Below are 17086 nucleotides of genomic sequence, written 5' to 3'. Positions count from 1 at the left end.
ATGGTCAGGATTTGGCCCAGAAGAATCAAGGCCATGATCTCACACCTCATTCCAATTTCTCCAAGAGTCCACTCATTAGTAAGCTGTAGCTAATCACAGCCCCCTGCTCTGCAAAGATGTTTGTCATATTCACACTTTACATTTTTAGGTGTACAACTTTAACATCTTGCCTATGCACTTAACTCTATAGTGTGTGAAGTGGCCCATCAAGGAATGTGCACTGTGCTTTAAGCAAGGCTTCTGCTGTGACTGCAGCCTGGATAGGAAAAAAGTAACAACAAATGGAAATTATGAAAAAAATTACTTTTTTAATGTACAAAAACATTTATATACAGTTACAGCATGTGACTGCAATCCTTATGATGTAGAAAACAGCTAAAAAGGTCCTGAAGGTATAAAGACAGAACAATTCAGCTACAGTACTCTTATTAATATACAGAATATATATACAAAGCCAGTATTGTTGTTATAATACTAATACAGTAAAGGCAGGAAGACCACTTTGTAAAGCTGAAGAAAGCAACGACTAAGTGGGTGACTCCCCCACCCCCATGTATCCATGGAAGATGGCAGCTTGCCACCAGGCAAAGTTCTGATCCATTAATTCAAGGGGCATCTGAAATGGACTTGGCCCACTAACATTCTTGATTATTGTAATTCCATGAAAAGTTCAATGATCATGATTCACACAACCAAGCCATTCTGCAACCCTTTTATAATTATTCCTTGAAGGTCGTGCCCTGTGAGGAGGCTCACCAGTCTTGACTAGGCCAACAGGTTGCACTGCAGTTTGAAATAAAGGATGAACATCAAATTCACTTGATCGAAGTTCATTCACAATTTTTGATTACATTCTGGTTTCACAGTTAGATAGGCAATGACGGAACACATGATACTGCAAAACCCAGAAAATCCTGTGGATTTTATTCTCTGCCTTCCCCCCCCAAGGTCTTGTATTTAGCCTTTGCTAATGAGAAAATAATCAAGAATGTAATTTTGAAATCTTTCACTAATTTCAGTGGGACTTCATGCCTAATTCTCATCTTAATTTTCTTGATGAGATTAAAGTCACGACCAAAGTGATCTTTTCCTGACAATTTGACATGCTGATTCTGCTCCTGTACGATTAGATTTAGCATTTAGGATGTATGGGAATTCCACTATAATAAGGGGGAAGGGTTACCAATGCAAAACTGATGTGAAAATCTACCCCTTGAAAACTCTGCCACGCCAAAAACTTGTAAGGATAACTGTGCTCCTTTTCAGTGGCACCATATACCAGACATGGAGAGACTAGTGAATGGAGGGCAAACACCTTCTGCCAATAACATAATCAAAAAGTACCCCAAAGTGATAAATGTGGCTCTGATGTGGCCATCCCCTTTGTGCTTTCAATTTCAATGTTTAGAAAGTGATTCACAGTCATTAATAACCATTTTGTGTTATGCACGGCAGGGAACTTTATCCTGCTAGCGTAGAAATGATTTTAAATTAGTGGCGTTTTCAAACCTCCACTAAATTATCTGTGATATAAACGAACTTGTTTGCTTTTGAATCAGAGGGTAATTTTTACAATTCCACACTGGGCATCCATCTTTCACATCTCCTCCCCATCAATGTGTCCCTCTCAAATGTCTTATTATATAGACTGCAGTGCCTTACATTGATGCATCTTTATTTTATATATGCTTTAAGATACACTTTAGTTGGCGTTAATGGACAAGAGATGCCTTGACGACTCAGCAACTAACGCACAGTAAGGCACTTTGCTGCAAAACTGTTCAGGAGCTGATGCTTCTTGGCTAAGCTGCAAGCTACAAAGAGCTATATTGGCTGCATAAACAATGCTGTGTGTGTGTGCATTCACACACGCATGTGTGTGTATGCCTGCACCATCTGGTCACAAAGCAAAGCGTTAAGCATACACAGTATGGCTTTTGGGTTTGGGTCAAAACTGCACCCATCCATTTGTGACTGAAGTGGGCAAGAAACCGCATTTTTGCAGTGATAATAAAGGGGAAACCAAAGGGAGATGGCAAAACAGGCGCAGTTTCAAAGCAGAGCTTCATATGAAACAATGCTTTTCAGTATTTTTGCCCATAACTCTCTAGTGTTCCACATCTGGACAAGTCCCATCTTTTTTCCTGTAGTTGAAGGGTTGAGAAACTACTGAAGCAATCCTAATAGATGCCTACTCAGAAGTAAGTTGAGCTGAGTGGGGCTTGCTACATTGGATCGCAACCTATGAGACTTTCAGCCTACGACAAGGGAAAATAGTGGAAGGGATGGTCAGATTTTTAAAAAATGATGCCAAATGTGCCATTGTTTTACAAAGATGGACACTTTAAATGTTTTTGAAAAAACAAGCAGAAAAATAATGCAAGAGGTGCACCCTTTCAGTACTTCTTTTATGAGGTTTATACATGTTTGTACAAAGACATTTTCCCTGCGTTTGGAATCCCTTTAATGTATTTATACTTGTAAAAAAAAAAAAGGTCTACTCTATGGAAACCTGTTTTTTTATTTTTTAAAAAAAGAATCATAAAATTGCTTAGCATGTAATCTCTTGGATACTTCTAGACAGTTATGCTTTAAGCGTTAAGACATCATGTTCAGAAATTTACTTTCTTCTGCTAGGGTTGTCAACATAGAGCTCATGTCCCCTATTGCCATATTACTAATTCCAGCTGGTATGGATGGCAGTGTCAGAGAGTTCCGGGGAGTTGTAAGGCGGGAAGAGTTCTGGGAGAGATTCTGTAGGATGCTAGGGCTCAGGGTCCCTGACATCAGACTTGAATGGTCCCCATCGTCCATGATGGCATCAAAATCTATCTGAGGAGGCTCCAGAACCTGTGAGTCCACAGTGCTTGATACTTGATTAGCCCCAGGAGATGGCATTGTGGCTGGCTTGATGTTCAGTGCACACTGCTGTTGTCTTACACTACAGTCTGCATGGGTATTAAAATTCCCATTTTGTTCATACATATGTATTTGGCCATAATAGTGCATCAAATGGTTTCCCCCCATGCTGTTATTGTATTGCTGTGGCTGCGATGATGCTACACCAGTTGTTCTCTTGGGAGTGAACTCTACCCTTTCCTGCCCTGGGCTCACATCATTGGCTGGGTGAGATATTCTCATGTAGCCCAAGTGTTGCATAGCACATGTCCCTCGGTGCCTGTTTGCTGGACTGGGATTAGGTGGAGGATGAGGCTGAACTAGACCAGAAGGGAAGCTCTGTGCAACGGTACCTATCATATCCTGTTGTGGCTCAAAGTCTTGCTGACTGGAGGTCATTAATGCAGAAGGTTGATGGAAGACCTCCTGTGTCATGGGAAAGTTCATATGATTTGGCTGAGACGAAAAGCCCTGCTGATGTCCTGGTTCCTGTGTGACCTGACTGTGCATTATGCATTCTCTGCTACTGTCAACCATTGAAGTGGGATCAGCCATAATATCTATCTGCTGAGGATGAGCATGGGATGCAGGCTTCAATATCATGTTGTTACAGGGAGGAGAAAGCTGGTTGAGGTCACCCCCCATTGTGTTTGGGCTCAGCATTTGATGAACCTGGTGGTACGCTTCATGTGAGTTCAAATCTGGATTGTTACTGGGTCCCGGATTCACCTGTTGCTGCCTTAAGTGCATGCAGTTTAACCTTTGTCCATCTATGCTTGTGTTTTTCTGCACAAACTGTTGCAGGTTTCCATTCATGTTGTTTTGACCCACCTGCATCTGCTGATGGCTAAAGTTCTGATACTGGCCAAAATTGTGCTTTTGATGAACCACAGCTAAGTTACGTGGAGGGAACTGCTGCTTTGCTTGAGCAGAGGATGTGTCCACCGTGCCTGAGCTGACTTCATTCCACTGGACAGGCATGTTGTTCTTGCTCAAGTCAGAATCTGCTCCAAAGTTCATGTGACACTCGCTCATCACTGGAGCTGCAGGATTCATACCCACATCTGGAGCAGCCACCCTGCTGAGTTGGCTTCCCAGGTTGCTGTGTTGCACTTTTGCATTCACTTGGAAGTTCTGCATTTCATTGCCATAGCCTGTGGAAGAGTTGTCTGCGGCCATGACGCCGTTTTGCGATTTGATGTATTGCACTACGTCATCAGGTAGCACAATGTCATCATCTCCCACGGAGCCATCGGCCTCGCCAGACATCGCTTCCATGGCAACGTTCTCGGTGATACTCGGAGGCCGTGGGGAATAGATGTGCCTGGCGAGGCTTCCGTCAGAACGTGCAAAGTTTGGAAGGCCGAAGTTCCTTCTGTCTGCAGGAGGGTGGAGTGGGTTCATACTGTTGGTGCTGTTGAAACGATGGACTCTAGGGAGGGAAACTGGCTCTCCAGCAGGTCTCCTCACTGGATCACTTGCGCGTCTTGCATTGTTGCCAGGCCCATCGTGAGCAAATCCCAGGGACGCACCATACCCATAAGCGTTGCTGTCACTGCACCGCCGTGGCCCAGGAGGAAGGCGAAAAGAAGGCAGAGCAGGCTCTGGCCCATCCAGAAGGGAAATTTTATTCCTCAGGCTCATCCTTTCCATGTTAGGCAGGGGGGTAGGTGGAGGGCCCCCTGTGGCAGCAGCGTACTTGGCTTTCAGCCTGTAGTGCTGCACCGGTGTGAGGTTCAGAAGACCTGGGATTCCGCTGCACTGGCTGGCGTCGCTCGATCTGCGAGAGGCATCCGTGGAAATGGGGTCGTAGGAGTCAGCAGAGCTTGTGTTGTTTGGCCGGGTTCCAAACTGTGACGCTTCGCTGGAACGGCGGCTGGAGAAGTAAGGGGATATCCCTGATGACCTGCGGCTGACGCTGTAGGCAGAGCTGATGGTGCTGGTTGAGCTGTCGCGACGTTCTGCTAGTTGGTTCAGCATTGTGACCTCGTTGATGGACAGGTCTGTTATCCTTGGGTTAGGCAGCGCTGCAGAAGAACCACCACCACCCATGTTGTCCAGTAGACAGCCTGGTGGAGAGTGGTAGAGAAAAGAGGCTTGTTATTCAGTGATCATAGTGGAGAGGGCAACTTGGTTGCTAGTACTTTGTTACTTGAACTCATCTTACCTCCCCGTTTCCCCATATTACCAAGCATTTACCACGTGCAACATATTCAGGCTGTTATCAGGGTTGCTTACCATGTGCTGGGGACAGCAAATAGTATTGAAAACATCTGAAGATGGTGTGACAGAGCCACTGTTGCCCATTGCTGTACACACACATATCCTTTGCTTGGCTTCCAAGTTTGGTCAAATAGGTTTTGCAGGTTTTTGAAGTGCTAGCAAATAGGTTTGATCTGTGATAATGCACATCGGATGACTCTGTCATATCAGCTTTAGCTCTTGGAAAGGGGTGGGGAGGGAAACAACAGTCTCTCCCCAGCAAAAGGAAATGTAGATTGCAAAGGAGAACAGGGACCTGGGCATCGAAAAGCAATACGGTGACTATTGCAGAGTCACACATTAAATTACCACCGAAACAGCTATGAGAGAATGTCTTAGGGCTATACTGTGTCAGAATGAAAAATATGATGGGCACAGCTTCCTTTAAACAAGTACCATCAATCAGCTATGAAGAATGATTTCAAAGATTTACAAAGAGGAGTCACTTCCTACCCAGAGATGATTATAATGCAGTGCTATTCAACTGGACCTCCCACGTCCAGTCTTTCCTATTGACTTAGCATACTCCTGGGACTCCACACTTACCGAGTTTGTAAATATACGCCACAAAAATGTAACAATGCCATTTTCATGGTGAAAGAAACAGTTCCTCATAGATCATTTAGATTTCCCCTCTGAGCCCAGGGTACTCTAGGAGAAAAAACTGAGAGCGAGAGGAAGGAAATTTGCCTGGGAAGGCAAGAGCCTTCTTGTAGTACGGCAGTGTCAGGTTCAGCAGCAGTTTCTCAGGGAGACAAGGAAGTGCATACAACCACCTTGCAATATGATATCTGAGTTGGAGAGTTCAGGAAACTAATGAAAGTCTGCTTGCATATTCTATGTTTGGGTTTGGATCCCAGCTCAACCCTTGTATTTGTTTTAAAGTGGGGAGGGAGAAAGTGCAGGGGATTATAATGGCAGGTCCTTGAAACACTAGCAAGGTAAGCTGTGAGATCATAGAATTATAGAGTTGGAAGGGACCCTAAGGATCATCTAGTCCAACCCCTTGCAATGTAGGAATATGCAGCTGTCCCATACAGGGATCGAACCTGCAACTTGGCGTTATCAGCACCATGCTCTCACCAACTCAGCTGAGTTAATGCTTATGGACAGATCTCAAACAGTGGCCAGACTTACCGTTGCCTGGGATGGGAGGCAGCTTGGTATTTCTGACTTGTGGGGCCGGATTCACCCACGAGCAAGAATCCTTCACTGTCCTGAGTTTCTCTTTCTTGAGCTGCTCAAGGCGTTGCATGGTTGTCATTTGTTTCCTCAGCTGCAGACTGACGGTTGAATTGCCAGATGAGACCGTCGAGTCTACAACAGGAGTGCCATCCTCCAACGCGGTCAGGTCCCCCAGACTTCCCCCACTGTGCATGTTCATTTCGACTCCACTGTCATTGTTGTTGGTGCTCCCAAGTGGTGATGGTTCACTGCTGCATGAGGATTGGCCACCAGGACTGGACTGATACATCTTAGAGAAAACAAAGAAAGAGGAGGAGGTTGGTATCAATGTGATAATTCTTCCCCAGTATCAGCTTTGCTTTGCTAACATCTATTACGGCTGCACCAAATTTTCTCATTTCACAGTTCACATCCACAAAACTAGCAGGATCAAGGCAAGGCAAGCAAATTACTGGGAAAAAAAATGCATAAGCTTCTGAAAACTTCCGTTGTTCCACCACCCTTTCCTTCCTGTGGTTACTCCTCCTTCTCTGCACCATTGTAGCATTCTCTTCCTTTTCACCCCTGCCTTCTGCCATATTCTGCCCACATCGTTACTCCAATTAGCCATGGTGACCAGCATGGTTTTGTTTAGAGGTGTCCATGACATCATCGCATCAGATGCGATCTTGCAATGTTGCTGGCAAAAACCACAAGATCTAAACCTATTGGATTAGATCACAGCAAAGGGAAGAAATATTTATTTTAAAATATTTATATGGTGCTTTTAGGGGGCAGAACTCATCCAAAGCAGCTTCTGATGATAATGATAATACAGTGGTACCTCGGGTTAACTACTTAATTCGTTCTGGAGGTCCGTTCTTAACCTGAAACTGTTCTTAACCTGAAGCACCACTTTCGCTAATGGGGCTTCCCACTGCTGCCACAGCACGATTTCTGTTCTCATCCTGAAGCAAAGTTCTTAACCCAAGGTACTATTTCTGGGTTAACGGAGTCTGTAACCTGAAGCGTATGTAACCCGAGGTACCACTGTAATAATGAATCAGTATTACAGGAAGAAAGATAAAAGACCTTCATAACTTCTATAATGTAATATTCGTCTCCCTCCAGTGAGACAAAATTACTCAAATACGAATAAGAAAAATAGTGTTGAAATGAACAGCATCAAAAAGTACTTAAAAATAAGAGGCACTTGGGGGGATTTATGAAAACAAACCTTTTAAAAGGCAAACTTGTACAACTTAATCCTGCATTTAATTTATTTTTTAAAGAGCATAATTTCATTGTGAAAATTTGTTTTATTTTTGTTGTTGCTCAGGCTCCCCACGACTGAAGGGATTGGGACTGGTTATTTTAGCTGGGTAACCTGTTTTCACCACTTGGCCTATACAAAGGGCTTTGTGGATTGGCATATACTTAAAATGTGTATTATTCATTCCAGTATCTTTTGTACTGTATTTATTTATACAACTAGTACTACAAAATGGGATGCTCATGGTAATGTTTAACTTAGCAATCATCAGTTTTGAAACAGTTGTAGAACTTTTTAGTGTCTATCTTGCATCACTGGAATTTTGTACATTAAAAGAATTAAAAGCCATACCAAGCAGTCACCCCAGCCCCAGGCTTCAATCAAACTTAACTAAGCCAGGTCTGTTTTCTGTGTAAACAAATCCTCATTAGGTGATAAAGCCAATGTGTTCATTATTGCCCACAAGTGTGATGGCACTGTAGGGTGGACACAGGTTTTCCATAAGATAAGTGATTAAGCTAATTTTTATGCCTTTTTCAAGCAAGGGTATGTAAACATCAGGGAGCTAAAAGCCCTGAGGGTGGATTTTCTTTTCTGTTAACTTGGAAGAACTGTATGTGCTCATTCAAGAAACTTAAGCTCTTGATGCTTTTCTGAGATAAACCTGGAACATTAGAAGATCTTCCCCGCTCCACAAACTCTATAGTGTGCCTGTTTGTCTGCAGCAGAATCAAGCCCAAAAAGCTTCAGGCACAGTGCATGACTCGTGGTTCAAAGGACCCTTACATGCTTGTCTGACAGTCTTTATAGACAGATAAGGGCATGATTTGCAGGCTTAGGTTTGGTAAATGTTTTTTTTTTATTAGGAGGTGTATTTCACATTAAGTAATTTATTTGCAATAAAGGTTAAATGTTTTCTGCTGGCTCAAAGAAAAGGCTCTTTGCTGTCCAGGCTATATGGAATGATGATTTACGATTGCTGATCCTAGATGGCTGCAGAGCTGGAATGCCAGATGACACTTGGTTTAAAGGTTTCCTTCTTTTTCACAACATCTCAGTTCTACAAAATACAGCAGGGTGAGTGGGTGGACCGTTCTTTCCATTGCCCACCTAAGAACAAGAGATTTGCTGTGAAAAGAGAAGGTCACAGGGCTCCTTAGAGACCCACATTTACTAGAGAAGTGGTGAGATGCTACCCAGGAGATGTTGGCAATGCCATCTGTAGCAAAGTAAACTCAAACAGGCACAACAGAATAGGACTGTCATCATGCATTAAATCTATGACCTGTAATGCCACAGCAGTACACTAGAACAGCTATGTTTGCAACACAGGCTAATGGTGCGACACAAGTCTTATTTAATAATTGCTGCCACTGCTTGGAATATTAAATGGATCAGCTTTGTCTTGTGCCTTGATAAATTTGGCGCCAGCCTGTGCTTTATCCTAACCCTGCCCCCTCAACTGAAAGTAAGCCTTAAAAAGGAGTAATTAGTGAAATGCCAGTATGGAAAGGATGAAGTAGAAAGAAATATGGACCATGGCTATTTCACCTACACATTCTACTTTGGCACCTGGACAGATATGCACATTTTATGTCTTTTGTACAGAGACTATGACAAAGACAGTGTATTTGCTCACCTTAGTACCGACTGTCCTTGTGAAGTAGAGTAGAGAAAGTTAAGAGAGGAGAAAGAACAGGTTGTTAGAACACAGACAGCACAAAAGGAAAGGGCCAAGGGTACGGATGGAGCAATGGAGAGAACCAAAAAATAATGGCAGATTAGCAACATCCACGACAGAGGTAAATGAACGTTTGGCCTCTTAAAATACAATACGTAGACATGGTTAATTATTATTTCTATTGCATCATCAGTGTGCACAGCACTTTACAGAGGTCATATCACAAGGATGTTTTGGGCATGGTATATTTTGCTTGAATGCAAGGTATTGAGAGTGCCGTCTATTAAGAGCAAGCTCTGATTTATGGAAAAAGGACGTATAGACAAATCTTGAATGAATTCTGATGTCAAAAGTTAAAACCCAGCTGGAGAGAGTGTGTGAGAGAATGCTTTTCTAAATGCTTACAGCAGTTAATGCCTTCATTAACATTGCAACATTGCTGCAACCCTTTGGAATATTTCACATAGAGAAGAAAATATGCATAGGATCGTAGGTGGGCCTTAGTGAAATCTGAGCTGGGAGATTTGAAAAGATAATGGTAGGGAAAATTGGGCAACTTCATTTGCCACTTGGCACATTAAATGACATCACCAGCAATTCAAAGCAAGTGCATCTCTTACCACAGAGTTTTCAGTCTTTATTGTTTTGACTTGTAAGCAGTCCTCCATGCCTCTGGTGGTGCTGTTTGCCTCAGCCCGCTCGTCTGAAGCCTTTCCGCTCTGCTTGGCACTTGCTTCATTGTCGCTATTTTCCTTCAGTGCAGGCGGTCTCAGGTGAACGTCATTGCGTTGTTTCTTGGTGACATGGGCCTCTGGCCCGTGCACAGTCTTCACGTGTTTCCTGAGGGAACTGGGGTCTGTGTATCTCTTTGTGCAGCCCGGAATTTTACAGACGTAGGGTTTCTGCCAATGGGAACACATCTAAAGTTAGACACCTGAAGCAGACAGAAATATACGAGACACAGTTCAATGACAATTTTGCTTGAATGACAACGTTGGTGTGAATTTGGAGCGGACATGGGAGCGGCTTGAATGTGCCGTTTCTCAATAGGCAGTGTTTTTGCAAGCACTGATCCAACTTACAGCAGATTCTGTGATTGCTGTGTGCAGATCTCCCTCTGACAGACTAGTTTCATTGGTTTGGGCTTAGTCATGGTTAAAGCAGGCCACCAAAATCAATAATGAACTCAGTTGTGAGTGACCAACTTACTAAGTTCCATTAATCTCATTGGGGCTAGTTTTAGCATTACTTAGTCTGGATCTGAAAAAATCAATTGAAATGCAGTTGTGCCGAAAAACGTTTCTCATACCCCAGATGTAGTTTCTTTCTCTGAGTTGCTTAGGACTGATGTGTCCTGGGCTGCTGGTAAGGAAGGGTGTGTGTGTGTGTGTGTGTGTGTGTGTGTGTGCGCGCGTGTGTGTGTGTGTGTGTGTGTGTACAGATGGATAGATGAAATTGTCCTGGGGTGCCAACCCAAAATATTCTAACACCGTGCCTAATAGTATTTTGCTTGATTTGCATTTGTTCCAGTTGCCGCAGGAATGTTAACAAGGATTAGCATGGGATATGGCTGAGATGCACAGGGAATCTCTTCAAGGAAACCTTTCTGCTGAAATATGGTAGCCTGGGAGGCCAGCAGGAGGGAAAGAGGCACCCTATTTTACAGAGAGCCAGAGAGACAAGCCAGACTGGATTTACAAGCCATCAGATCTCCCTCACATCTCCATCACCTGTCAGGCGGGTAAGCTGTTACTGCTGCACAGTGGAATCCACAGACGTGCAGTGCTTTTGAAGAGGATAATGCTGTAACTATTGGAGCTATGAGCCACCGATAACCACAACACAAACAAAGTTAAGGACTGCACAGCTGGAAAGAGAAGTAAGAAAACAGGAAGGTATCCTGCCCCTCACCTCCCTGCCAGCAATTTATCCATTCCCAAATCCAGAGTGCGTTTGCACAAATGCGGTTAGAGTAGCCCCTGAGATACTGTTTCTGAAGGGCTGAATTCATATTTTAAAATGCCATTTCAGGCTAACTAGCTGCTTAAAGTACTTTTCCACTGGGACCTTGGAAGCGGTCCATCCAAAGAATAAGCAGGTATACATTCTTCCACTTTTAGCAAGAAGTGAACATTTACTTTTTCCTATGTATCTCTTTGCCTGGTAGATGCAGAGCATTGTGCTTTTCATTCAGAAGGCCCCAGGTTAAACCCTCACCATCTCCAGGTAGGACTGGGTATGTCCTCTGCCTGAAATCCTGGACAACTGCTGCCAGTCAGTGTAGACAATACTGAGATGGGTGAGTGGTCTGATTCTGTATAAGGCAGCTTCCTATGTTTTTTTACCCAGAATAATTCGTGTGCGCTATTATCTCCTCCTACGTTAGGTGGGCTGCTGCACAGTTTGGCTTGAAAAGTGGAGGGGAAGATCAGTGGAGGGTAACAGATTGAAGCCTGAAGAATGGTTTGCATCGGAAGCAAGAAATAAAGGACTTCATTAGTCACTCATACACCACATCATTAGGGCCAACCTTGGGAATTCTGCCAAAAACAATTCACCCCCACTCCTTCCAGAAAGTTCCTGAACTTTCCCCTCTGCAGAGTCCTCCAGAGTTAGTTCTGACCATTACATCTGGTCTTTTTGGGAACTGAGTATCGAAGTTCCCCTGATGAGTAACAGTTGCTGTCCAGCCAATTGTCAAGAGGGAGAATTTTACCTGGCACTCTTTTGTGGAGAATAGATGACGCTCTGTCCAGCCACTCTGTTTCTTCATCAGTGTGACCATCTTGTAAAACCCGAGTGGGGAATCTGAGGGCTGCATTCCTTCACTCATTCCTTCATGGGCTCCAGAGCCAAAAGGCAATGATGAGCAATGGATGTGACTTTTGTATAGTAGGTTGCGTTCCATTTATGGAAAACCCAGAGATTTCTACATGCCCTGCAATGCAGATTTCTCTCCATCCAGACAAGTAAGAGGCATTATTGCATCTCAAGGCCACATTCAAAGAGTGCATGGAGGAGGGTGGCTGAGAGGTATGGGATGGAGAGAGGAGGCATGGGGAAGGGGGCAGTGCCCTAGAGAGACTTCTGGGGCCCCAATAGAGAGGCAGAGAGGACAGCATCGGGTTTGCAGCCTGGAGGTTCCCCACAACATTGCAAAAGTAGATGCTGACCAGAAGTAATACACAATGGGTTTTGGGGTGTGTGTGTCCTGGTTTGACAAATACAAAACGTGCTCACACAGAGCTCCCTCCCCACTGCCTACCCTTGACTTCTAACCTGCAGCGTCTCTAAGTCCCCTTCCACCCATTCAAACTTCTTGTATTTACATGAAAACCAATACAAATTATTTGGGTAGAAACTTCAAACAACATTTTTTGCCATGCCTGGAACAAATCCGTTCCATACAAATGCAGCACTACTTAATGAAGCAAATTATATGTTCTGTTTCTGAAATGGCCATATCACTTTGCAACCTTAATTTTTCAAAATAAAGACAGACCTCAGTTCCCCCTCCTCATACTGGCACAGTGCATGCCACGTTTCTTACCAGTACCTTTGTAACCCTTTTCTTTCTCTAAACCATCCTCCCTCTACCTTGCCTCCAAGCCCTCCTGTGCAATGAAACAAGCATATTGCCATATTTGTACGAAAGGAAACTCTTGCGTTTGCAGAGGAGATTAAAAATAGATGGAGAGGCATATTAGTCTGAGATCCCTAACATGATGCCACCCAAAGTTGGCTAGGCTGAGGTTGTCACTTTAAAAGTCCTGTACCCATACCAGTCTACTTACTCATAGTAATTCATATTAATCATTACAAATGAGGCTAGAGGCGAAACCTGGCCCAGTCACAGCTGTTTTCAAAACTTTGGAGCACCCCACCTTCCTGCCATTTTCTTAATTAGTGGTAATATAAATTTCAACCTCGGCATTAGCCTTTTGCAGTAGACCATCACATGCTTTACAATAAATGCAATTTCCTGCCCTCCCCCAGCTCCTAATAACGGATCTTCATTAGCAAGGCTTAACAAAGCATTTGCCTTCTGCTCTAGCCTTGCGTGTCCACAAGGCAGGAACTGCATTAGGCTTGGATCCTAGCTCCGTGGGGCTTCATTCCAAAACAGCAAACACGAGGAGCTGCTCGGATTAAGAAGGGCTTGGGGATGTGGCAAAAACCAGGCTGTGGGCTCAAAGCTAGGGAGGATGTCTGCTCAATGGTGTGGTGGTTTCTAGGCTGGCATTCCTAAGTATCAAACTAGTCTACATTTGCAGCTCAACAAATATTAAAAGAGCTGTGTATCATTATGGTAGTAATTTGCTGTGTATATGTGTGTGTGTACACACACAAAAAATTCCAAGTGTGTAAAGAATATATTATTAGCAGCATTTAAATAAAAACAAAACACCTTTACCTGTTTTGGTGAAGGCTTTCACCTACCTCATTGGAATGCGTCCTGTTCTGGTGTTTTGCTCGGTCAGAAGCATTAGAAAAGGCCTTATTGCAGCCCTCATGTTCACAGACGTAAGGTTTTTCACCAGTGTGAGACCTCAGGTGTGTCTTCAAGTTCTCTAGCCGCGAATAGGCTTTGGAGCAACCCTCAAACTAAAACAAAAGAGGAGTGTTAATCAGCTGGAGGCATTTTTCCATCTCATCTGGTTTCAATCTTCACCTCCTTGAAGAACGTTATTTCCTAGGCAGATCTTTCCAGAGCAGGCTGTGGGGGTAAAGGGCTTCCCCACCCCCCATTGCACATAATCTGGGCAGCTGATTTAAAGCAGAGGGCCTGAATGTTTAGTCACAGCCCACTCTGTATGGCTATCTTAAGGCACTCTCTGTACGGCAGGCACGGCAGTTGTGGAGACACCAGGGTTTCCTATAGTAAACACACTTGTATCTTTGAACTGCCATGCACATGTGCCTGAAGGCCCTAATTTAGTGACACAAGTATTTTATCTATGCTTCATGTGTTTGCAATAAACACCAGTACATCCCTAGTGCAGCAGTGGCAACAGATCCTGCCACTTTAACTGTGGAGCTGCCCTGGCATTCTATGTGCATTGAGGTACCATTTCTTTGCATTGAAAAATGTATCTTACTGGATAGAGATAATTAGTAGTTTAGCTATTTTGAAGCAGTACACAACGACTCTGAGCAGAAATATGGATGAATGGCAGCTCTGATCTTAATCTAAGTACCCAAAATTTGAGATCTGAAAAGTTGTTAGGCATCTCCTTCACCCCATCACAAATTCTCTCAAAAAGGATGTTTCTAAAAAACTACACCCCAGCCTAGTCTCTGATCCAGTTTGAATCAGGTTCCACATCTCAGTTTGCTTTTAAAGACCAAGCACACGTTGAGAAATCACTACACAATGAACCTGGACAGCCAACTCTCCACCAGATGAGGTTTTAACTTACATTACGGCACTATATGGAATGAGTTCTTCACTCGGGAGTTAGGAGTAGTAGCCAAGTGATTATGAGGTGATAACCTGGCTAGACTGCAACTTTCCAGAATGCAGAAGGAGATTGCCTCCATTCCTAGATTAAATTACTCAGAGGGGCTTTCAAGGAAACACCATACCTTGTGGGTGAAGTAAATCAGAGACAGAACTAGCTTGCTCATCCACCAGAACAGGAGAAGGGCAGTTTTGGAGTCCTGCTCATTGGGTGATATTTGTGCTGCACACTCCTTTCACAATTCAATTTGCTGTCTGCTTGTGGAATCTGTGGTCTGAATTGTGTTATGTGGGTCTGCAGGAATTCAGTGCTTGTTGTGTTGGATAAAGCACCATACGTCCTTGCTCAAGCCTGCACTACACATGGGCATAGTGTAGTGTACATCCAATAAACAATTTTTTTACAAACACACATCCTCTGTAGGGAAGATATTGGGCATGCATGTGCAGGAATCTACATACTATGTATGCAAACATGGGGAAGGCAGGGCTAGACCAGCACACATAGGCTTTATACATTTTACAAAGCAGGTATATATGTCTTAAGATTCCCACCTTGATTTCTACTCTGCGCTTAAATGGACATGATGCGACCAGTCCAACACATCAATCTGTGTGCATGTTGATGGTGTCAGTATCTTACCGTGCACTTGTGTGGCTTTTCCCCAGTGTGCCTTCGCATATGCACTACCAGCATGTACTGTGCTTTGAATGGCTTCTGTTCCCGCGTACACTCTTGCCAACGGCAGACAAACTCCTTCTTCTCCCCATGAATGTGATCATTATTGATATGCTGGAAGGAGAGGAAAGAAGTAGTAGTAGTCAGGCTGTTAAAAAAAGAAGAAGGAAGACAGCGCCACTTTCTTGCTGGACGAGGAGGCTATAAAGGCTACATATTGCTGCTAATATCCCAGGCAATGTGCCTCTTAATGCCAGTTGGTAGGGAACAGGGAGCACAAGGGGTGGGGGAAAGGGAGAGGGTTGTTGTGCTCACATCTCACTTGCCGGCTTCTCACTGGCATGTTTCTTAGCCACTGTGAGAAGAGGATACTGGCCTGATCCAGAAGAGCTCTTCTTAGTTCTAACCTTCTATCAATAAGACCCACAGAATACATATTACTGGGAAAGGGCATTAAAGAACAGTGGCTCATCTTGCTTAATTCCAGCAAATACATGGAATTCCAGGCAGTTCTGTGAGTGGACTGATGGATCTCTGTCTCTTCTCCGCCAGCCCAAAGGAGGACTGTTTCCATGCTAGCCACAAAGAAAGAAAAGTATCTTTCTCAGCAACCAAAATGGAAACCAAGCAGACTGGTGGAGAAAAGGGGTCAAGTCTGCTTATTTTCTATTACCTAGCCTCCTAAAAGTGCTTAATGGGCTGCTTTTCCATGATGGCTTCACATTTTCTATAGCAACCAGAATGGAAATGCAGGCTATTGTTATTTATTAAATTTCCACACCAGCCTTCATCTGCGGATCATGGAACAGCTTACAATATAAAAACACAGAAATGCATACCATAGTAACAAAGAAAAACAATCGCCCTCCCTTGGTTTAAAAGACCATAGATTGTTTCCACAGTGAGGTGGTGAATGGGGAAGCTGAAGTAGTGTGTGTGTGTGTGTGTGTGTGTGTGTGTGTGTAGAATAGATCCACCCTAAGCAGACTAGCTTTAATGCTGATTTATCTTGCCAGATTTAAAAAGAATAGAAAAGCCAGTCATGTTTGGGATGTGCATCCTATCCCCACCCCCATTCCTCTTACCATTACACCCATTATTAAAATTGATGATAACTGTCAGTTTGCAAAACTGACGAACCCAAAATCTCTGCTAAATGGAGAGAAGGAAAAATGGCAGTTTTATCTCACTTTGTTGTTTCCACAGAGAATATTTTTGACATGAATACAACAGGGGGCCCAGGGCTTAAACCCTGTGGTCCAGGTCAGGGAAGGAAACCACAGTCTGTAGGAGCTGGGCAACCAATACTCTAGCCCAGAAATCATCCAGGTCCTGCATGATCTCAGAGAGCCAAAGCTATGCTGACAAAGCTCCAAGATCCAATGTACTTCCTCAGCCTGAGCATCATTTTGTAGGGAACAGACAAAGCAAGACAAGTGTTTCCAAGCTAACAATAAGGGTTGGGAATGCCTCAACATCAGGCAACAGTTGTTTATAATTATCTAGGCAGGTTGTTTATCGTTACCAGGGTTTCTCAGTCTTAGCAGCTGGAATGCTGAGAAAAATACAAAATAATCCATCAAAAGCTAGTCAGTAGCTCGGTCCTTCTGGGAGTTTGACCTGATTTGGCAGGGTTTACATATGCTGTGCCCTGACCGGCCCCTTTCA

The 17086-nt window shown here is 43.8% G+C and overlaps 1 protein-coding gene across 1 annotated transcript in view; it reads right to left on the bottom strand.

Moving 5' to 3' along the window:
• Positions 1–472: 472 nt before the first annotated feature.
• Positions 473–17086, bottom strand: part of GLI2 (GLI family zinc finger 2) — a 196330-nt gene continuing 179716 nt past the window's right edge. The window contains exons 10-14 of the mRNA XM_082238127.1: positions 15383–15532; positions 13719–13883; positions 9899–10180; positions 6298–6634; positions 473–4967 (exon numbers count right to left, since the gene is read on the bottom strand). Of these exons, the coding sequence (XP_082094253.1) occupies positions 2599–4967; positions 6298–6634; positions 9899–10180; positions 13719–13883; positions 15383–15532 (3303 nt within the window). The 3' untranslated portion in view covers positions 473–2598. The remainder of the gene's footprint in view (positions 4968–6297; positions 6635–9898; positions 10181–13718; positions 13884–15382; positions 15533–17086) is intronic.

This window comes from Podarcis vaucheri (assembly GCF_965113315.1).
Source record: "Podarcis vaucheri genome assembly, chromosome: 1".
NCBI lineage: Eukaryota > Metazoa > Chordata > Lepidosauria > Squamata > Lacertidae > Podarcis > Podarcis vaucheri.
This window is presented reverse-complemented; position numbering and strand designations above follow the sequence as displayed.